The sequence below is a fragment of the Cyprinodon variegatus genome, unplaced genomic scaffold, assembly GCF_000732505.1.
Source record: "Cyprinodon variegatus isolate N-32 unplaced genomic scaffold, C_variegatus-1.0 Scaffold742, whole genome shotgun sequence".
NCBI lineage: Eukaryota > Metazoa > Chordata > Actinopteri > Cyprinodontiformes > Cyprinodontidae > Cyprinodon > Cyprinodon variegatus.
Genome location: NW_015151195.1, coordinates 217744 through 242499, shown reverse-complemented (window position 1 = coordinate 242499; position 24756 = coordinate 217744). Strand labels below are relative to the sequence as shown.

The window sequence follows — 24756 nt, the reverse complement described above, 5'->3', positions numbered from 1 at the left end:
GTGATGGGCTCCTGTCAGGGTTGCGATGTTGCTTGATGCAGATAAACGCTGACTGTCTTCTAACGGTCTGTTAGGATCAATATCAACATCGACTGGTCAGGCTGCTGTCATGTCCTGCTGAGTGACGACAGGGTGGGTTTTTGTGTTTGACTCCTGGGGTGGTACTGTCAGAACCAACTCAACCATCTCAATCAATGACAGAACGTTGGAGCGTCCACGATCAGGGAAACAGATATTCTAGATGAAAAGTGCTGCATCTGTTTTTATCTGCAGAAAACCCCGCTATGCTGCTTGAGTGTCTCGGTCTCTTTTCTTTATGTTCCCCTCGCTTCAACTTTGCTGAGCCTTCTGTTGAAAGTTTTTCATACTGAGATGTTTGGAAGTTTTCAGACTTAGCTCTATTTGGGGCAATGATATTGACCTTTCAGTGCCTTTCAGACCAAATTGGATTTTTAACACTTATTTTCAGAGAAGGGTTTTGATTTTTTCACAATCATCTAAACCACTTAAAGGAAAGGATGAATTAGTTTCTGCTGGTTTTCATGACAAACCCTTTAAAAAGCATGATAGACATCTGATTTAGTTATGCAGAACCCTCCACGTTTATTGGCACCTCAACTAAAGTACAGTATAGCTGGGTTTAAAGTACTGATACCCCTGGAAGTTCTTATAAATTATTTTTTACTTTAATTTGTCTTGATTTCTTTAAGCTTTCCATTGTAATCCCTGTTTACTGGGCTTATTAATCCACTCTCTTGTCAAAACAAGGATTCGGTACCTGCTGGAAGTGGTAAAGGATCCACAAATTTGAGATAGACAGAAGCTCCAGCAAGCCAAGAGTTGCAAAGATCTTTCTGATTTAAGCACTGATACATTTTCCAAAGATGGGCATGCTGCTGCACCGTAATACAGACAGAAGAAAAAACTTTTATCTGAAAATAAGCTACTGGTTGGTTATATTCCAGAAACTGAGTTTTATTCAGATTTAAACATCTTCTGATATTAAAGAATTAAATACCTGGCAATGGTAGGACATATTTTGTGTGCTTTGTTGAGTTTTGCTGATGTTTTTATTGGAATTTGTTGAATTGTCAGCTGCAAATAGTCAGAGTTTGGCTAATCAGTTTGACTTCGGCCAATCAGTGTCTTGTTGGCTTCCATTAGCAATGCATCATTTGGTGCTGCTACGTGTGTTGTTGACACGTCGCCCACCAAAACACAAACTGGGTTATAAATGTAATTTTGGCCATCTGAGCACTTTTTGGCACAGTCTTGGAGCTGTGGTTGGTGGATATTAGGATGAAGAAGATAGTCTTGTAGAGAAGTCTCAGGTGAAGATCTGGACATGAGAAGTGCGTGTCAGTCTCAATTTATCGAGTTAAATTTATTATTGCTGCAAATGATCTGCAGCCCCGTTAAAAAGGGGGCAGTCGGGCTTAAGCTTAAATAATAGTCAAAAACTGCCCATTTTGCATTGTACTTAAATACAAAAGTAAAATTAAATTCTGTTCTTTAAAGATAAGAAAATATCTTTTTAAAACTACATTTTATTTTGCTCAGTGTTGAGAGCATAAAAATAATTACTCTGAATAATTTTGTTTCTAAATCAAATTTTCAGACAGTACAACTTAAGTCCTACAGGAGCAGCTGCATAGTATTTCGAGCTCTTATATTTAACGCATTCATCTTGCATAATGAAAGATCTGTATTTAAAAGTGAATAAAAGGAGAGTTGATGGTGAATGTCATTGGTCATTCATTACACAAGCATACCAGCTGTTTTTGATCACCGTTTTGCGAGTTTATTCTGACTTTACTTCCTGAAATAGGGGTAATGAATAAAAGTTTTCCCATCTCTGTTAGTGGTTCTCTTTAACTTTAAATTCATTTGGATTAGCTAAAACTTTGTCTTTTTTTTTTTAGATTGAGCAGATTTTGAGATAAAGTTGCAAAAATGTTTTAATTAAAAACACCCATTAGTTAGACATCTCCATGTCCTTCAATAACAGGATTTGAGTTGATAAATCTATGCAGCTTCCAACATATTTGTCCAATAGTAGGCCATGTTTTTCCAGAGACTGAACATTTTTGCTGTTTGCAAGTCGCACTGGGGCCTCTTTGCTTTGTCGGTTTTTTTTGAAAGGCGGCTGTAACATCTTTATTTGTCCCAGAGTGAGTAATTATTTCAACTGCAAAAGGGCAACCGATAAAGTCGTGAACTGGTCAAAAGAGTCAGTGGGATGATGTTGGGGCAGCATAGCTATCCGTTTCACTTAGAAAGAAGAAGTCATCTCAGGATTTAAGGAGGTAGGGAAGTTCTAGGCTAAACTAGGGCATTAGAGGGTATTATAGGATTCAAGTTAAAAATACCCGGAGTTGCTATGATAGAGTTTGTATTTGTTTCTGCCAAAAAGAACTATGAGTTTTTAGTAGAGTTTTAGATTTCTACTTCCCCAAAGTATATCCTGAGATTTGGGGTTTCATGGTCCAGTTTTTGTCTGCAAGTCTTTCAGAACTAAACTAAACTAACAAAACTAAACTCAAATGATTTTGCTAACTGGAAATATAATGCAGATTATTTTTGTATCCAATTTGAAAACATTAACTGTTTTAAGGCAAGGCAAGTATAATTACATTGCACAATTTAGTACAAAGTAAAGCGGAAGAAAAGCACGTAAAGATAAAAACATGGTAAAAGTAAGGTAGTACACTAAATACAGTTGGACCACAAACTTAACTAATGATACCTCAGTCAACACTTCAACAGTCAAAGGCAGTTCTAAACAAATGGGTTTTATATAGACCTGAGTGGTCTGGGAGGTTGATACACTGACAACTAATCTGATGTTTGTTAGTGCTGATCCATTCAGTGATTTATAGACTAACTATTCTCTGAGCTACAGGGAGTCATTGGAAGGACTTTAGAACTGAGTTGTTCTGCTCTAATTTCTTAGTTCTACTGTAGTGAAAAAAAATAAAATAAAAATGGGCAACAGCATTTTGGATCAGCTGCAGGTGACTGATGAACTTTTTAGGCAAACCTGTGGAGACACTGTCACAGTAATCCATTCTACTAAAGATAACTGCAGTAATTAGTTGTTTTTTTCAGATCCTGCTTGGACATTAGTCCTTTAATCTTGGAAATGTTCTTCAGGTGATAAGAAGCTGACTTGGTAACTGCCTTTATGAGCCCCTGAAAGTTCAGATCCTAGTCCATCATGACACCAGGATTTCGGAAATAATCAGTTGTTTCTAGCTATAGAAAGCTGAAGCTGTGAGCTAACTCTGGATCTTTCCTCTTTTTGTTTAAAAATTATTCCCTAAGTTTTGTTCTTATGTAGTTGGAGAAAATGATGGCACATCCAGCAGCTAGCAAACACTCTGATGGGTTCATAGTCAATTGGTGACATTGTGATGTAAGGCTTTGTGTTGTCTGCATAGTCATTAGGGGTGCAAATAATAATCGTTTTCCATTGATGCATCGATCCAACAGCCGACGATCCGATGCATTGATACGTCCGCAAGAGTATCGATGCATTAATTGAATCGAAACGTATCATGGTGTATTATTGAGTATCGAAAATATTCGAATCGTCTGGTCAGGAAATCGATACTGAATCGAATCGCCATGATGGGTGTGGTTTACACCCCTAATAGTCATGGGGACTGATCTTGTTGTTTGCAATAATCTAAGCTAAGGAGAGCTTGATATAGAGCTAGATATAGAATAAGAGGGGCCCCAGAATGGAGCCTTGAGGAACCCCACATTTGATTTTTCTGGTCTCTGATTTAAAGTACCATACTGACACATACAAGCCCCTTTAATTCAAATAGGATTCACTTACTAGAAAGGCTGACCAAGACATCTAAGCAGCGATCCACTGTAAAAAAGGCATTTAATAACCTAAAAATATTTTCTGTCCCTTACATGTAGCAACCCACTGCTGCCCAGGCTAGAGTTGTTGATGCCAGACCTTATTGGATTCCAATAAGCCAATACGAAAAACCAGATGCACTAACTCCTTTTTAATCTTTGGAGAGCACCAAGCAGGAAGCGTTAGACTCAAAAGTTGGATTTTATCAGAAGTGAAGTAAATTATCTAAATAATGCCTAGGACATATAGACAGCACAATAAGAAATCTGTTTATACAGTTTAACGGAAGAAAGTGCATCAGAGATAGGTCATTTCAGTCTGACAGTAAGCAGTAATTTCTGCTTCTTTTGATCACTGAACCGATATGAGGATTTCCCAGCCCGCCAGTTTACTGTTTCCAGATGAAAGGATGATTTTATTTTCATTGGGGTACAGTCCTAACTATTTTTAGACTCCCTGGACAGCTAGAACAAAGATCAGGATTTGCAGAGATCAACACTGGTAAAGAATAGAGGTTAGCCCAATGACCAAAACCATCTAGAAATTATAGTATTTTACTAAAATGATCCAATTGCCTTTCACAATTGCAGATAAAACTTGGCCTATGAACAGATACCTTTGGTAAAGGCACAAGTACACACAAAAAATGTGTGAATACTTTTCATTCCTTCATTGTTGTCAGAAACATCTTCATTTTAGGTGCCTAGTTATTTCACTCTGAATCCTCGTTACTCTTATTTTGCATGAGTGAAACTCCATGGGGTTGCAGGTAAGGCAGACTGCAATCAAGGTGAAAATTACTGTTCTTTCTCTCGTAAGCACCAGCAACAATCAGCAGCAAACTCAGAGATGTTTACCCACTGAAACTCCTTAGATGTTTTGTGACTATGATGCTGTCTGAAAGCAGCACTGACTTACTCATTGTGCCACCATTGTAACACCTATTACAGCACTATAGGAACAGCTTTGCATGTCCCTAACCAAACAAAGGTCTTGGCACAGCCATATCAATGGAGGTACGAAACCAATAGAACGTTTGTATAAAACATGAAGAATAAACAAACATATGAACTAGAAAACAGCAATATTAGGCACAACACAAGCCCAAAGAACATCTATAATCACTAGGCTACACAATTTGTAAAAGAATCATTGATAACCTTTGTTGATAGAGTTACTCAGGAATGACTTTGTTTCTCATGAGTGCATTTTACATCTTGAAAGGCGCTCTTGCATGAAACTAACATGCTAGTTTATTCAAGAGAAAATTACTTTACTTACATAATCTTTTGAGCAATCCCACCAAAAAGCTTTTTCGGTGTCTCGATAATATGAAAAGCAAAGCAAAATTACACAAGTACTCCCTGTAAAAGCTGAATCAATGGCCCAAAGTGATGATTACTTCCAAGAACCTTGTGTTTATAGGAAGGCTATTTTTACAGTGAATAAGAGAGACACAACTATGGGCCAAAGAAAAACACTCCCAATAGAAATATGCTTCTAGGACACCTTAAGCAGTCTCACCCGGAGGTTAAATTGAAAATTATATTATTTTTCAGGCTGACTGATGACTCTCCAGATGCCACTGCACACTATGGGCCAAAATCCCTGCCATAAACCAGCTCAACAAGCATCATAGCTCTTTATACAACAAGAAAAATTTAGCCCGGCACTTCATGTGTTGGTGTGCAAGCCTCAGAGCCGAATGTTTGTGTTGCATTTGTGTGTTACCCCGACTCATAAAGATGCTCAACATTAGAAGCAGGCAAATATCTGAGCAGTTCACAAGTCATTATGGAAATACATAACACCGCCAATACACAGAGACCCATAGACAAAGTTCTTTGGATCCAAAGCCCCTTGAGAAGCTGATGCAAAACCTTTATCCTGGAGGTTTTAAAAAAAATATGTGATGATGTTTCATTTATTAATTGACCTTTCCTTTGATTATTCCTGGCCCACATAGTCTCCATCTCTATTCTATAGTTTGACTTTAATGTGATATGGTACATCAAAGTAAACAGACTGACATGACATTGTTCAGTCAGCTTGTAATAAAAAGGTATAGATGTGCTTTAAAAATATAGAATGGATTCAAACTGAATTTGAGCCATTAAGTATAAAACATGCGTAAGCATCTTTCGATTTGTCAGGAATTGATACATATGTAAATTGATTTACATGTTTATCAGTCTAATTAACAGTAATCTTACGCATAAGCAGTTAACCAATGTGAAGCATTACAAGAAAGCTAATCAAAAGAGCTTAAGTTTAAACAAAACAAATTTTGTGCAAGTCGGCATCTACTTGCACAAAATTTCCCAATCACTACATTTAATGCATGTGATGCATTTTATGTGTTATAAGGCAGGAAATGCAGTTTATTCATCCCCTTTTAAATCCAAAACTCTTACATACAATTTGCAGCGACATACTGCCTGAAAACGTTTCCTGGTTACACATTAAATGATTCAATCTCAGCATGAATGCAGCTTTGCTTTTAAGCCTCAGAGGTTTGTTGGAAAATTTGTGAAAAGATAGCACAATGAAGCCCAAAAAACACAGCAGACATGTCAGGAAGAAAGTGGTGGAGAGGTTTTAACTTGGGTTTAGTTATAAAGTTCAGACCAACCAAAATTGGCACAATTGCAAAGCAACAATTGTAACCCACCTGAGTTGACAAGGCTGCTATAAAAGAGCATCAATCAGAAATACACCCAAGAGGACAATGACAACTCTGGAAGAGCTGCATGGGTCCAAAACGTACTGTGTTAGGACAACTATTTGCCATGCACATGTTGGCAATTATGAGCAATTATGTGCAATTAGAAAGCCTTTGAATTTACGTTTCAGCCTTGTTAGGCAGATAGCAAATATGACAAATTTATAAAGTAAAATGAGACCAAACCATTTTCTTTTTGGTTTACATGCAAAACCCAATATTTGCTGAAAAAGCACAGAATAAACTGGAGGGCATATTGATGGAAAGATGGATGGAGCTATAATGACTTTATAATGGGTATGGAGATTCTCTCTCCAGCAGATCTGCAGCTATTTTCAAAGTAAAATGGACAAAAGTTTTATTATTTGGATACAAACACAGTAAAATTAGCTTTATGGTGGATGTTCTCAAGAAGATATTCAAATGCTTGCAGAGAAATCTTTAACCAGTTGTTGATCTAAAAATTCATGTATGTAATGCTACTGTACGTAAACAGTAAGTAATACTACGTACAGCAATAAATAATGCTACGTATTGCAGGGAAGACTGCAGAAAAAAAAAAAAAAACTGTTTATCTGCATGTGGGACAGGACGACCCCCCCTCGACTTTTGGAACAATCAATCCTGAATCCTATGAGAAAATGTGAGAACATTTGTCCAGAGTCTTCAGACAGGTTTAGCATGAGATGTTTATGTCTATGCTTTTAGCAGACGCTTTTATTCAAAGCGACTTACAAAGTAGACACAATGTTACAGTTATCATCAATATAACATTAAGTTCTTTAGAGGATAATTCCTAGTCAGAATCAGTGGTGGCAGCAAATAGATAGAGGGGTTTAAAGAGAGAGTAGTAGAGTGATAAAGAGTTATGGGTAACAGTTAGGAAAAGCGATGCTCTTTGGTCTTTAAGAGTATCGTAAAGATAGAAAGGGACGCTGCTGTTCTTGTAGCGTTTGGTAGGTCACTTTACCATCTTGAAACAACACATGAAAACAGTCTGGATTGTCTTAAGCGTTTTGTAAACCGTGCTTATCGACAATTCATTGCTGACCAGAGTGACCGAGTTGTGACTTAAGCCTTTGCTAGAGGATCCAAGTACACAGGAGCCGTACCCTTAAGCCCTTTGTAGGCTAGCATTAAGAAGTTGACGTGAGACTTTTTGGGCTGATTAAAGACCAGACACCCACCATATTCTGGATCATGTGTAATGGTTTTATCTTACAGGCTGGGAGACCAGTCAGGAGTGCATTACAATTGTCAAGGTGGGAGATAACCATAGGTTGCACCAGGAGCTGAGTAGCATGTTGGATTAGGTAAGGCTGGATCTTATTGCTAGTACTGTGAAGCAACAAGATCAAGAAACAGAGGTAAGGTGTATCTTTAAAAGTCAGCTGGTCATCAATCATGACACCCAAGTTTCTTTCTGCCTTTGATGGAGTTAGAGACAGGGATCCAGTCAAGAGATAAAACAGCTCCTTAATGTCTGAAAACCTCAATCAAAGGTCTAAAGTTCTTAATAGTCATAAACAACTAGATTACGATATGAAAGCACAGAGTTGAACTTTTGCATCAAGAAAAGGTCTACTGTAAAACCTTCTAAGCAATGAGAATAATGTTTCAGTCATCAGACATTGAACAGATTCAGTTTAAATCATCAACATGTCAATACCTCCATTTCATCTGATTCTCTGCCTAAAGTTCTGTCTTCTCCCTAACCCATTAAAGCAGAATGGACATAACAGGTTCTCTATTTTCAAAGTATTTTAAATAACAATTTAGCATGTTTCTCCATCTGGTGATCAGATGCTTCGGGAATGCCAAAGAGCCCAAAAAGCACCTTAATTAGAAAATTTGTTAGCAGCCTAGAGCTCGACAACACTCACCACCAGCTCATTAGGTCTGTTAGTCATACCTGTGGTGCTGCTTGCCTAATTGTTGAGCTATGCACAGCAAATTTAAACTCACCACACCAAAAGGCGGGGACAGCATCTTATGACATATTGAAAACCAAAAAAAAATCTACCTAGACTTTGTTGGACATCTCCTGCTTTCCACTGCTTGTCCACATTCATTATTCATACTTGTCTCTGTAATGGCAGTTTAGGTGAATATTTCATCTCTTCATGCCTCTGCTTACTCTAGTCAAGATATTTTCTCCACCTGCTGCACACTCAGGTTTAAAAAATATATATGCAACCAATTTATCAATTATAGATTTAAAAACACTTTTACTTTTTGAGATATTTTATTTTAGCTGCTTCATAGATAACCCTTTCCAACAACTCTTAACATGAACCTATACTAGCAAACTGTTATAGTACTACACTAAAAATAGCTTTGATGGCAGTGGCATAACTTTTTTGGCAGTGGACTTTGTCTTTAAGGTCAGTGCTCTCATTTGGTACATGGAAGTTCCTTTCTGCAGTCATATAAATACATTTGTGAACCAACCCAATGATAAGATAACTTTGTACAGCAAAGTAAGTTAATGTCATCATAACAGATGCCAACAACATCATTTTGTGAAATGTGCTATTTTTTTTTAACCATGCAAATGTTTTATTTTCATAAAATAATTCAAGATTTTTTATTTAAGGCTCATTTCAAATCTTCCTGCTGACAGTCGTTGTAGCTATAGTTACCCCCATTGCTAAATGGCTCTAATGTTGGTTTAACAGATAAAAATATACTATAGAAATAGTGTATTGAAAAACATGTAGATTATTTTTTAATTTCACATCTTGTTAAACTGCAAATTAGTCCCAATAGAAAATCTAAGAAATGCTTGCCATTTTTATTTTAGGATATTCTAAAGCAAACAAACGATTTCTGCACACTTGATCTGTGAAACCACTGATTAAGTGTGTGGTAAAATATCTATTTGCTTCTTGTCTTTACCAAGACATGTCAAGGTTGAGCAGCAAACCTCCTACAGCTAGAGTTTTTTGAACGAATAATAATTGAAGATAAACCAAAAACCAAACATGCACCAAGAGTTTCAACTAACTGCTATGTGCCAAGTTAACATGCCCAGTCTAAAAATATTACAAATAAGGATTTTGTGAAACAATAATTAATTTCAATTCACCTATTTCAGTCTAAATGTTCTGTTTGCACATAGTTTGCAAGGATGCAATAAAAAAAATATCACCTAAATTATATATTTACAATAAAGCCACAAATTTTGTATCTTGTTCATGTTATGCCAAATGTTAACAAGCAAAATACAATAACTGAAGAGATCTATAAAACTGAATTCAGACAATACCTATAGGGTGAAAAAATTGCACAGAATCATAGAAAAAGTAACTATTTCATCAATAAATACATGAATAAGGAGGCTGATGGCATATTCACAGCCCAAATAAAGCCATAAACCTTATTACTGCTCAGCACTAAGAGTCCTGTAAGGGACTGGTTTGTAAATTCTGCTCGCAGTCGCTCCCCTCGTCTTGCTCTATCGCTGCCAGCTGCTCCGGCAATATTTGCCAGCAGTAAGTTCAGTTAATGCAGTGTATGATTAAAGAAAAAAAAAATGAAATTTTAGTGCAGTTTAACAAGAACAGAATAATATATATTTAACAAAAATCTTTCCACTTTAAATCACAAGTAATCATATAAATTGAGGCCAAAAACAAAAATAACCAATCTAGATGGTAGAAAAATGTATCATATAGCATAAAATAAAGAATAAAAACAATAGATCAGGCCCCTGAGTAACATTTTAAAAACTGCTGAATCTGATACAAAAGATGACAAAAGATTAAAACCAATATGACAGTTAAATAAAACTGAAACATTTGTCTTACTTTAGGTTACTGCACAGAAAGCATAAACTGCTAGACTGTGATCTCATGAAATCGCAGCTTTTCTCTAAAATAAAACCACAGACACTGGAAGCTGTCCCTAGAGGCACACTGGACTCACTCAAAACAAACCTCAAAAGCTTTAAGAAGAGGGAAGCTTTTGATGAATCCCCTAATTCCACTGAAACTTTAAAAGACAAATTCTATCCTATCAGGCAATAACAACTTTATTTTACTGTTCAGCATTCAACGTGTAGCTGTTCAACATTCACTATCTAACCAGATTCCTAGATTCATGTTTTTTTCAGTTTTAATCTATGTAATGTAATGGTTTTCACTAGTTTTTTGTTAAGAGCAAACTGCATGAACGCTGTTTTCTCAGAGCTCCAGAAACAGCAGCTGTATCTAAAATGGAAAAGGAAGTGAGTGTGCTTGGATTAAAAGATGTGCTTGCTGTCACTAAGACGTCACTTGCAGTTGGTAGAAAAAGCAAAGAAGAAAAAAAAAATATTCTTTCCTTTGCTTGATCTGCTTTGACTTTATTATTTTTTTGCTCCTGTTAAACCCATCTGTCCGCATTTCAAACGTTTTTTTCCTGATTTTATAAATCTATCAAGGAGACACATTAAAAACATAAAGCGGGCGGGCTGACTGCAGTGCTCCGTCACAACACACGGCTCAGCATCTTAGAAAACCTGTCCTGATTTATGTAGATCTCATATTAAAGCGGCGTGGTGAAGCGGGGCTCATGTATTATTCACATCAACAACCATGTGAGCAGGCCCCTGTGTGCTGTACGCGTGTGCCGCTTCTGCTGTACTGACTCATCACTGAGCGCTGCATTGATACAAGCAGAAAGAAAATGTGTGCAGCTGATAGACTGAAAACAAACAAGTAGGGTAGGGAATAGTAAAAATGAAGTAACACAGTAGGGAAGAGCAGAAGACAGTCTGACGGTTGAAATTCATCTTAAAGAGCTTTGGATAGACAGAAGCAGTGATGGATGTGGTGCTCTTTATAAGTTTACTAAAGCTTGGCATCACACTGAAGTCATATGGGCCTTAAAGAAATGCACACGCTGCAATTTATACAATAAAATAGTGTCTCCATTGGATTGAGCCAATCAGAATTGAATTAGTTTTGCTTACCTTGTATTTATTGCATTAGCTGTTTTCCTTCTAATTTTTTGTACGGTTTGCATGTTTGCTATACAAGTAAAATCACTTTGCTTTACTTTTTTTTATATTAGAGGAAAAGAATGATTAATGAGTTTTGTGAAAGCAGATCTGTATTCTGTAGATTTCATACATTTTTATGTAGTGTAAATATAGATTTAATGTCAGAGGGAAATCCAACAGTGGGTATTTCTTGACAGTCCCAAAAGAAACTAAGGCATATTTTTCAATACAGAATTTAGATAAAGTCATCCTCCATATCAAGACTTAGTAAAGCAAAGCTATTAGAGGTGGTAAAAGGCAAATTCACAAAGCTTTTAAGCCCTGTAGATATGTGCAAACCAGATTTTACATGTCTGTGGCTCAGAAAGTACAGACCTTTAAATAGAAATGTGATCACTTTTAAAGCAGGTGATAGCAGGATACAATCTAAATATATGTTTTAGAGTAGTGCCAGACAAAACAGCTTTCCATGAATTAAAACAAAACAGGTCGATTAGACCAAATAAATCATTGAGAGCTGCTGAAAGCTGTGGTGCACCAAGGAAGCACCCCTCAACAGAACCAAATAATCCACTAGACATTTATTTCCATTTGGTTGAATTAAAAAAATAACCTTTATTTATTTTTATTATGTCACTGAATATTTGTAAAGAATACACTTTTACAATCAAGTGCTTTGAATATAAGGGGATGCTTTGCATCCGTAATTAAATAAGGGAGTCAATCATTTTACATAATAAAACCATCAGTATGCCACTGGTTTAGAAGTCCAACTTGTGCTTTTTATGTTTGTTATATTCTTCATACGTACAGTAAAACATGTAATCAAGCAAAAATATTAAAAGCATACTTCTGAAAATCATACAGAATCAGTGCTGCTATATTTTCTTGTATATCAAAATTATTTTTTATTTTTATCAATCTAAAACTCAACAATAGCACATAATCTATTGAGCTGTCATTTTCATATCAGTTGTTCTTATAATTTTTAGAATATAACTATCATTAGGGTATCTAAAGCTCTTCAGCAGCTTTCTAAGTACACTCCTGATAGACTGATCTGTGCTATTTTGCATCTTGTAAATAATACTCAGAGAAAGTATTGTTTAATTGAATTGAATCCAGTGGTTTTTTTTAACTAATCCACAAAAAAAAAAAAAAAAAAATGAAAAAGTGGTACATACTCCCCTCAATGCTTTTACAACGTTTTTAAGGTGGACAATTAAAAGCTGAAAAACAGAGACCCCTAATACAACCCTGCGGAGCTCCAGACATTTTTTTTCTCTCCACTGTTTCATAATAATTTCTGGTAAAAAAAAAAAAAAGCAAAGGAATCATTGGTATAAAAAGCTATAGAACATTAAATAGCAAAGATTAGTCTATATTCCACATATAGACATGGCAAATGAGACCCCCCTCCATTAATCGTATAATAATAATAATAATAATAATAATAATAATACATTTTATTTAAAAAGGCACCTTTCTGGACACTCAAGGTCACCATACAAAAGCATAAAAACAGTGTAAAAAAAAATAAAAATAAAAACATTTAAAAAAAATACTGAGGCTGTGACAGTGAAATTGATATTTAAAGAGAATAAGCAATCTTGAACATATGGGTTTTGAGTTGCATTTTAAAATGGAGAATTGAGTCCGTGTTTCTAATTTGGGGTGGTAGAGAGTTCCAGAGGCGGGGGGCAGAGCGGCTGAATGCTCTGCTCCCCATGGTGGTGAGACAGGCGGAGGGGACAGACAGGTGCAAAGCAGACGATTATAGATTATATATGTCCAGAAAACTCAATAATATTTACTTAATGTTTATAAAATTATCCTATAAATGTAGCAAGGACATTCTTTAGGTATTTTTATCAAATCAATTTTTAAAATGTGGAACCTGAAACCTGCAAATGTCCAAGAGAGCTACACACCTCAGATCAGCGCTCAACATCTAATTCATCATCCCAGGAAGTATAACTAGGCCAACTTAGATATTCAAGGCTCATGCTTTCATGTCATGTAGAATCATCAGAAAATGTAGGCTACCGAATGGATTAATGCTTGTAGTGTTGCGCAACTTGTATGTGCAGCAGCAGCTGTGGCTTTAAAGGCCCTTCAATGAAAAATGTATCATCTGTGTGAAAATAACACATAAATCTGTCCCATATTTTTGGCATCAGGTGATAGATCAAATAAAAAAAGTAGAACAGGAGTCAGAGGCTTTCAGAGGAAGAAAATACACAAAACATGACTTACAATGGTGAAGTTCATGACTTTGAGGATCCAGATGGTTAGAGCCAAGTTGATCAGGATCAGGATCATTAATAGCAGGACGAAGAAGTAAAGGCAGCGTTTCCTCCAGCCGTATATTCCCACTTTGTACACTTGTGGTTTCTCTGAACTCTGGACATTGTTCCTATGAGAGCACTGTTCCTGGGTCATCTGAGGAGAGACGGATAATGAAGAATTATTATGGGAACATGCCTGCGCTGGTGTGGATTACAAATGTCAGTATTTGTCCTCTGCTTATTTGGCACTGGTCTGGGATGACAGGTTTGCTTTACTTAAAATACTCCAACTGAATAACGTTGCACTTGGAAAAACATACAATTTACGTGTATTTTATCACAGGCCTTCATCAGTTGCAAGAAACCCTGTTCCTTAAAGCTTTCCCAATTGCTCTATCAATTGTCTTCCTAATAGACCTTCACTGTAGTAGGTAGTTTCCCAGCAGGACAGTCTAGTCTAATTTAGTGACAAATATTTTCTCAGGATGTAAAATCAATAATTTCTATTTGGGAGCCTCTAAATGCCATTAAAAAAGAAGCAAAACAAGGTTAGTGGTTTCATTTACTCAGTTTGGTGAATATAAAGTTTAAACTGAAGTTTTGTTGTCAGTTATTAGGGTTTTCATTTCCATAATTTGTTATTTTTGTGGCAAATAACTAAACTCCTTTTTTCATCTCATAGAAAATACTTGTGGCTCAGCACTCCTGTTTAACTGTGTTTATTTTCTGAATGTTTACAACAGATTGCTATTGCTTTTTCCTTTTAACAGACCTGCTTCTGGCCCAGTGCTTCAAAGTACATGTCTGCTGAAAGAAATTATTCATTGTTCTATTGCGTTAACTGTGAGGCTTTTTTTCTTTCCTGATTGCTCTTTGCTGTTTAGCTGTTAGTACTCTCTTTGGCCAATTTTTCCAATCTGTTTTATTAATACATTTGACTTGAGTTGACAGTACATGGTATTCAGTTATATTCAGTATTACTGGCTTAGTATCCATATTTAGCTTCATCTCTTCCCTGTATGGTGCAAATAACAAAGCTGCTGTTACCACTACCTTTGTGTTTTTTTTCTCTTGGATTGTTATCACCTATAAAAAATGCCTTTTGACTCAGGTCCTCTATGTTTGCCCATTTCTTTAATGTATAAAAAATATTTACAGAGCTCTTACTTCCCTTTATCTTAACTCCTTTTCTCTATCTGTTGAATCTATTCTTGAGTCCAGCATTTAGAGACATTGCTGAATTACTCAAAGCTTCTGTATCTAGCTGCATCTTACCCGTAATTTCCTGAATCAATAAATTTTATGCTGCCATTTCTTATGTACACTTATTGTGGCAGAAAATACTCAAGGTTCAATGGGCTTGTGTTTTTTCCCGTGCCCCTCGTGCTTTTAGAACCCGATCTGTTTATGACTGTTAGCTGTTCCTACTGAGCCCAGTACTGATGGAGGCTTCCTTCTAAACGTATGATTGTACAGGAATTGACTCCACAAAATAATTCAAAACTAATTGGAACAGACAGTCTGTTCCAATTTGCATGTTTTTAGAACAAAAACAAGGCTTTGTTGGGCTACTGTATAAAAGCTGGAACTGAACGCTATTCCTGACATTTTTAATTGAAAAAGCTTCCTGGATGGGAAGTGAAACGTATTCAAACTTGGAAACAGAGTCCAGTAGATTGTCTTTAATTTTTTTGGAATGACTATGACCTGGATGACTGAGAACATTCACCAGCATACAGGAATTGAAACAATTTTCTTGAAATGATATTGGACCAAATTAATCTATGAATAAATATATTCCTATATATACATATATTTATATTATATAAATATATTAAGTTGGTTTGTTCAGCTTGTAACAAACCGCAAGATATAAATGGCTCTTAATAGGTCCTTAAACTACACTCAACAGAGCAAGAATGTGTCCTCTGCTCTCTGGGGATCGACCAATTAATCTAACAATTAAAAAATTATGGTTACACAAAAATATCTATCTATCTGCAGTATCTATCCATCATCTAACCATCCATCCATATATTTCTCTATATCTATCTATTAAAATATCTCTCTCTCTCTATATATATATATAGATATATAGATATATCTATATATATATATATATATATATATCTCAATAAATCTCCTTTGGTAAAATCTAAATCCCCTCCCTGTGATAGTCACGGTCATTTTAAATGTGTGCCAGCTGCTTTTCTTTTCTAGAATCAATCTTGTTCCGTAACATTTTATTGGAGAAATACAATACACCTCATCATTGGAACATGACTTTGTCAACATAGACAGATTAAAGGGTTAAAAAGGCCTGTCTTCCCATCCTGGACAGAATCATGCACCCTGCATCAAGCCATTGTTGCATTAATGTTTTGTCTGTTTGCATGCAGTGAACTCAGTTGCATGTAGTCATATCTTAAGCTTCACTGGAGCATGCCTTAATTAGGCTAGCCTTTCAGTACATCGTCAACAAGTAAGACCATTTACATCTAATTTGTTTTGGCCTAATGTACCATGTGTGCATGGTTTATTTAAACTAAAGAAAACCTGCCTTTGGACTCATTTGGCCTTTTGTTTTCGTAACCTTCCAGGCATCCATCAAAGATTTACACGGAAACATCTAGCAGCACTTAAATCTGATAATAAAAAGGGAAGAGCTGAACAGAAGTGTAACCATAAACATTCCACTCACATACTCCAGTCCTCTCCGTTAAGCCAATGGCCTGCACCTCAGTTTTGGCACCATGACAGACAGTTTAGTTAGCAATCGCATTGACTGATTACCCAATAAGTGGTCTATAACTCTATTATAACCCCTCCGGCCCACTGATGTGCTGATAGTAGCGATTAATGATGATTCTAATTGTATGGCTGTGAGGACGATAAGGCATTGTTCACTTCCAGCACTGCTATAATAATGCCCTAATAACTCCGTGGAAAAATACAATTTACTGTCCAGCGCACTTTGCAGGGCAAGCCTCACACTTTCAAAGATAATCGTTTTTGACAGCCGCACGCATTACCCCAAACTAAAACAAATGGCAGAAGACTGGGCTACAGGGAAAAAGTGCTGAAAGCTGCAGGAGACACCAAAGCCACAGTCAGCAAAACATCTTCGATCTGTAAAGGGAGTTTTTACTTTAGCTGATGCGAATGATACCGTTAAAAATAGTCAAGAGCTAAGAGGGGTCAAAGAATACCTTAATGTCTGAGAGGAACTGTTCTACTTTATGAGATTGATTGACTTACATTGGAGAAATTGGGTCCCTAATTAGTGATTTCCTTCAACAGATTTGTTTTCTATTTTATTCACTAATTAGAAAAATGTTAAAAACCTCAACACTGAAAATATTTCTCATCTGTGCATTAATACCGCATTTACATAGTAATTCAGATGATGCAATATCATGAACAAATTCTGTGGAAAAAAAGTTGTATTTACATCAATATAAATAAATGTTCTTAATGGTCAGTTATGTTAAAAGTAGGAGAGCCAACTTTTAATACATGAAGTAGATGATGTGTTCGTGGCTAGTAGAAAACACACCTTAACTACCGTATAAGAAGATGTTTAAGAAGATATCTTGAGAGATGCATAGGGCTTAAAATATTTTCCAAAAAAAAAAAAGCATTTTTTTTTTTTTGCTGTTCTGCATCACACAAACTTGGCAATAGTAAGAAATCTAGATCAACTGCTCAGCGTACACCTGGTAGCTGTTCAGCATTCAGGTGGCAATGAACCACTATGGAATTTGCTGGGAACCATTCCAATACCATTTGGGCACGATGGTCTCTCTGCGGTTCCTAACAAACTCTAGGATGGTTTGTTTGTTTTTGTCCATATGTTGTGATTACTGTGTTCACATCTGAAAGCACTGGTCACACTAAAGGAGAAGGTAGCAGACTTTTATATAAATTACCAAACACCTCAAGTGTGGAAACACCTTGATACCAGCGGTCAAGGACAATTTCACCAAGAACAGGATCAGGGTTCCAGAGCCAGAGAATCATCTTAGTGCCAAATTATTTCAAAACTTCTCTCACGTAAATATAAGCTTTTTCTCCATTATGTAATGAGTATCAGTATTAAAGTGCAGGATTACACCAATCACAGCAGTGATGCATATTGTAGTGTACATGCTTTGTAAGGAAAACCAAAACAAACTGACAACATTAGCCCTTTAATGAAACAATAAGACCCATCCCTCATTGGAGGTCAGTGGCTCAGCTGTACTGATAACAAGCAATAAACATTTTAACCATTTCAAATGAATTCGAACTTTATGAGAGTTAATTCTTTTCCAAGATATTGCTCATCTTAGAGTATGACGATAGCACACACCAGGGACATTTTCTCTGAATTACTGAAAGTTCAAACTACTTTCATCTCCACAATCTGTTCTCCATGCATCCAAGTTTACACATCAAAATGTAGGCATTTTTTTATACTTTCATCCAGTGCATCTCAAACTGCTACAGGACTTCTGGTTTTCTGTTAAATCATTTCAGAGTGCAGAGAGTGCACATCAAAAATAATGAACCTCTATTGGTTTTTAGCTGAGCGGGTTGTACCTGCCTGCTAGAGCACTGAACACATGACCACCTGTGGCCCGAAAAAAGGGTTTCAAAGAATATATTCAAAATGATTTGTATTTTTTTATCATTAGGTGGCTGTTTAAAGCCTGATTTCCTGTCCATGTTTCTATGGAGTAATCTGCCCAATCACCATAGCAACCAACAGGCTTGTCGTTTCTGCATTGGCCAATTATGAAACAAAATACACCTTATTGTAGAAGCAGTCTTAAAGTTATTTATCTACTGATCAGCAGATCTAAGCTCTGAGTGTTGGATCTAATTAATTAATGTTTAATTAACTAAATTTAATATACTAATATATTAATGCCACCTGGTTGCAGTGAAGCACAGAGGTGTTCAGTAAATCTTTTATGTTACAGTACAGAGCTAATGTCACTTATTATTAAAGCTTTGTGTTTTTATTTGTTGTTGTTTTTTCTTAAATAAAATAAGCTCAGGATCAGGGTCTTTTAGTTCTCTGGTGCAAACCAAGCAACTCTCAATGTTTGGTTTGCATGTATTATTTTAGCTTTATTTATTTTGTAACACTTAAATAATAAAAACACAACAAAGTAATAATTAGATATTTCTAAGTCAAGTCTAAGTTTTTGTTTTTTAAGGGAAAAAGCTAAAACCCTGAAAAAAAGTAATTTTCCTCAACTTTTTTTAAATGATGTAAAGCCCATATTTTGTCTTTTAATTTCAGCAATGCAGCTGGTTTAAGTGATATCATTTTTAGTGATATCATCAAATACAATTCCAAGTTTGAACTTATACTAGGCTGCTTTGAAGTTTATTTGCTCTCCTCTCATCTCGTTGAGTTGAGTTTAATATCATGAACTAATCGTCAAACAATCCCTCAAGATTTTACCATGCCGTTTTACCAGGACATAAAGCATCACAGAAGCCCCAGGCCATCACACTACCACCACCATGCTTGACTGTTGTTTGATATTCACTGTAGTGAAATCATTGTGATGGGACTGTAAACATGTAAATCAGCATCCTATTTTCCCCAAAAGTTCATAACCCTGAGAAAATGTCTTGATGTTAGAAAATGTATATATGGCTAAGTACAAAAATCTAATTTTTTTTCTTTTTTTTTTCCTTTTTATAAGCCTGTGGAGGAATTTTCTTTCAGTGGACATTTTTCGAGAAAGCCAGGTTTTTATATTCTTTTTCTCCATTAATGAGACCATCTTTTGAAGACTTCATCTTTAATTACTGAGGTTGTTTGTTTGATTTTGTGTTTTTTTTTTAATCTGAAACAAGAAAAGAATACATTTGTAGAACTATTTGTAGTGATCTAAAGTCAATCGGACTGAACCCAAGTCGGTAGCAGGTCTTCTTGCTCATGCTCACTATTTAGATCAGATTTTTTCATAAACAACCACCTGCTCCGGCCAATCAGACGCCAGAGTTTTTGATCAGCTCCTTGGCAGTATTCTCACAGCAAAACCACAGCTTGTGTTAGTGTGGACTAATAAAGCACCTGATTCTGCATCACTTTCTTTTCTCTACTGTTTTTGTGAATCCAAGCAAGAGGAGAGACCTTCATGATACCTCCTGATCTCAGAACTAACCCCATCACCTGTGCAAACCAGGTCCAGTCAACTTGATGAGACTATTCTGAGATTTATTTACACCACAAAGCCTGATTATGAGTAAAAACACACAATCCAAAGGCAGGGAGACAGGCTTCCCATTTCCTCTCCCCAGATTAGTTCTGATATTTCCTGTCTGCAGTGACAGGCTCAGATAACTGACCCTGAACCTGATATAAAATAAAACAGATTATGTCAGTAAAACCTGGCAAGCTGATGTCAACTCCAGAGTATCAGTGGAAAGTTTTGTAGTCATATATACATTTTTAATACATTTGGAAAACATTTGTAAAAATTGAAAGAGCTGAAAAAGCCACAAACGATTTCAACATCAAGTGCAGCACCTTTTCTAATGGATTTATGAATAATAAGTATAAATACAAGACAGACTGACTAAGGAAGCTGCCAGGCATCTCCAGGTGCAGCAACAGCCTCGGTGCATTGGTGGCAAAGCACAACTTAAACCGAGTGAGACGGAGAGGCTGAAGACTCGTGTATAAAAGCATTTATCGATTAGGAAAAGCCCTTTAATGACCCAAAAAATCTGTAATGGAGTTACTGCTTTATATTACCTCAAAGAATACAATATAAATCATACTAATGTGTTTAATAATCCCTACACACCTTGCCGTTTTTCTTTTCTGTCTCTAGGACTAGTTAGGTGTGGTGTCAATATTAATTTATATTTTAAATTATATTTTTTGTTTAACTAGAATTGGGTAAGTTACTTTAAAAATGTAATCCATTACAGTTACAAGTTACCTTGTTTAAAATGTAATTGTAGAGTAACTTTTTCGATTACTTTTAAAAAGTAATGTAACTCATTACTTTTGATTACTTTTTGATTACTTTAAGGTTTTAATGAGTATTGACCCATGTTGAACATTTAATTTTTGAGAACTGAATGTGAACCTTAAAAAAGCACTAAGCTGAGAGGGAACTGCTGACAGGCAATCACAGGATGTCCACAAGAAGAGATGCCAGCACCAGGCATGTAATGTTCACAATGTTAAAACATCAGCATTGAATTGATTTCCTAAAAATAACTCAATACTGTAGCTCCACAATTTTTAGGTCAAACTTTTGATACCTGGTTTAAGATAACTTTTCTCTTATTTAAGCAATATTACAGACTTCATTATTTCTCATTTAACTGTTATAAGATAAAGTAAATCTCACCCTTTTGCTGTTTAATCAAAGACAGCTGGCAGGATCTTAAAGTACAAAGTTTGTACAAACTCATGCAAATAGGGTACATCAGCTGTCTTATTGTAAATACAGTCAATAAGCAAAGTGTTTTTTATGCTTTGGTTTTAAGTTTTGATACTATTTATTCAAGTCACATCCAAAAATCCTCCCGATTTAATAGAGTTATGTAAAAGTCTTTATATTTTCTGTATGTGGACGGTTCTGGTTCCAACTTTATTTCTTTCCAGGCTATGGTAAATGACTTGACTTTCTCAGAGAGATTCTCTGGAGTTGAGATCCTAGTGGTTCTTACTGTATGGATATTCCCCAGCAGCAGGCGGTTATGCCATTGCCGAAGGCATGAACTAGCAATGGAATGGATAAAAAAAAAAAAAAGATAATCACCACGTAGGTCCTGGTGAGACAGCAGTTCCGGTACTTAACCACAATAATGAAGTCAGCAGACATGGTGAATAAAGTTGAGAGGAAGAATGGAGTGTGAGATATCATCCGACTAACATTAAAGAGTTGTAGACTTATTTCAAATAGTGAAGTGTAATCTGAAGCATGAAAACAACAAACTTAAACAAAAAAAGCTGTTATTTTTTAAGTTGAGACTGGATTTTAAAGTAAATATGATTAAGTGTCTTAGTCAGCAATTTGAACTTAGTTTGGGATCCCACTGGTTCTGATAGAAATCCCAACGGAGCCAGTTTTAAATTTCCCACAGAGCGGAATGGAGAATTAAAGAATGAAAGCTGAGTCCAACTGTGGAACTGGTTCCAGTATTTAACAACCATAATAAGAAAATCAGTTTTTTCCCCCTTTGGTTGTAAACATGCTTTATACTGTATATTCAGAGGACAATTTAAAGCAGGAGAAGAAACTAAGCAGAAATAATTGAAGTGTTCTACATGTGAAAAAATCTCTTTAATGTTTGAATTGTCATACTAAAATAACATTTTTGTTTTAATATTCCTGTTTCAGGATTTTTTTGGGTGTGTCTCTGCTGCAGTGGACACGCCCCCAGCTTCTTAGTGCAGAGAAAACTGACATTTTTTACATTACTTATAAATTAATTTGAAGCCCAATTGTAAATGCTTAGTTTCTGTTTTTAAATATGCAGTCTGAATGGGTGATTAATTAAACATGTCCCTGTGGTGCAATAATCTAAGAACACACATCTACAGTATTTCTACTTTACAGCGTCTATAATCCTTGAGAGTGGTCTAGCCTACCATATTAAACATTTGTTATAGCAGACAGTTTGCATTTGCAATTTGGACGTGACCAGTTCAGGCTAAAGTATTAGAGTAAATCCAGTCACACAACTTGACCTAAACCCTTTGAAGAGAGCCATCTTTGGAGAGTTTATGTGTTTCTTTCAGAAAAAGCAATCACAGCATGGCACAGAAAAAAATAAGGTCCAGATGTGCTGCTTGGTCTGAAAATTTCCACAATAATAATATTAATTAATTAGATCAGAGTTGGACTTTGCAGACATAAAGGGTGGTCTAAATGTAATAAATGCTTATCTAATGCATGTTTATTTCCATAGAGGTTAGAAGAAGTTTAAAAAGACTTGGATGTTAGTATTCTTAGTTTGTAAAATAAAATTGGAATGCACATGAATGGGGTTAAAAGCAAACAACTTGCAGCATTTGGCTTTTTCCACTTCTCACTTTCAAAAATGGAAATATTAACTCAGCAGTAAAAATACATCACGCAGTGTCAGAACCTGGCCCCCTGACAATACAGGAGCTCTAATCAAAAGTCCCAACACCACCAACCGATTCCCAGTAGCTTTCAAACTTTTATAAATGTGCTTATTGCTGGACAAATTTCTTGTCTCCACCTATACATGCTATCACACCGCTGATCCACTTTCCTCACAAAGTGTATCACAAATCAAATAAATGCAACGCGGTAATGAAATATAACTGCTCTCTGCTTTCTGCAGACTCTTTGTGCATGCACAAAAGCACTGATAGCTTTCCAATAAAGTCTGAAGGGACGCCCTGACTGGGAAAACTAAATGGGGCTTGGTTGGAAGCTAAATAATGGCCTCTCTCACCAGAGTGGAGGTGTGTGTGTGTTAAGAAAGTGGAGCTGAGGAGAAAGAAAATAAGTGGCAAATTGGTGGCAAATCAAATCATTGGCCTTTGAGAGACCCCCCCCTCCCACAGGTGCCATCCAATGTTGCCACTCACTCAGCCAGCTATTCATGCACAGAGCAGCTCGAAAACCCAATGGTCCACAAACAAAGCCTGTCTCTGATTAGAGAAAGAAATTAGGTTTTACGAAATGTTATTGGTCAATCCTGCTGCCAAATAGCCAGGCAGCTCTCCATTATGACTTTTATAGATGCAGTGTGAGGGTGATAGCTGATGCCAACATAGAGACCATTACTGGAGGTTGCACGCCTTCTGACTTTATAAATACACAAACTAGCAACAACCATTAGTAGCAACTCACAGGCCAACAGGCATGTTGAAAAAGGCGGAATGGGAATTTACAAAGATTTTCCATGAGCAGAGGCAGAAATGCAAAGGTTTATGTTAGTAGCTGTTCCATAAATGACTTCCAGGCAGCATAGGCTCCTGCCAGATACTCTGTGGTTCCCTGAATTTCTGCTCATTATTTCAGACCAACACTGGGCTCCTATGTAGTCTGGTAAAATCTGCTGTTTTACTTTCAGGTCTTTCTGAGAATGGTAAAATGTTTGCAGTTCCCTCTTTTTTTCCCATCACCAACAATTAGTGTCTATTACTGTGGCTGAGTGGTGTAAACATGAGGTGCAAAATGCAAAAAATCTGGCTTGCAAAACCAAAAATTAAACTAACATAAAAAGCACATGTAAAGGGAAAATGCTGCAAAAGAGAAATACTGCCTTAACAAAACCTATGGAGCAGCACAAAGCAAACAAGCTGCAAATACATAAATGATGCTATCAAACAAACACAAAAAAACACTGCCAAGGAAAATGCTCCAAGTGGCAAAAGCACCTGCAAGTTAAGAAAACTTGAAAATTATCTCAACAAAAGGGTTCCAGACCACATGAGAGGCGGACGGTAATCAACATATATTACAGCAGACCATAGACATTACTTGATGGCCTATGGACCAGATCCTTTGCAATTACAAAAACCGGATGCCTGCCCAGAAAACATTTGGAAGGAGGACTCCCCATAGAAGCACTCCCATTATGCAAAACTAATTTGCAGGTTTTATTTACTAATAACAAACTACTTGCCAGATTTTCTCTTTACTACAGTATGTGTTAGCTCTTTTATATATTTGCAGTGGATTATTTCTTTACAGCTATTTGATTTCTGTATTTACATTATTTTTTTTCTTGTATATTAGTCTCATTCTTGTGCTTACATGCCTCATTTTTGTAATTAGAATATTTGTCGGGTTTGCTGTCAGTTCATGTACAGTATTTGCAAGGCATTTGCACCTCTTGGCCATGAGTTTGTACAGTACATCCATTGTCCATTAACTCACTCAAC

The 24756-nt window shown here is 36.2% G+C and overlaps 1 protein-coding gene across 2 annotated transcripts in view; it reads right to left on the bottom strand.

Annotated features, from left to right (window-relative positions):
• The window catches only part of sgcd (sarcoglycan delta), a 276254-nt gene that overhangs the window by 110213 nt on the left and 141285 nt on the right, over positions 1-24756 (bottom strand). For both annotated transcript variants that reach the window (XM_015395461.1, XM_015395460.1), the window contains one exon: positions 13837-14022. In XM_015395461.1, the coding sequence (XP_015250947.1) occupies positions 13837-14022 (186 nt within the window). The remainder of the gene's footprint in view (positions 1-13836; positions 14023-24756) is intronic.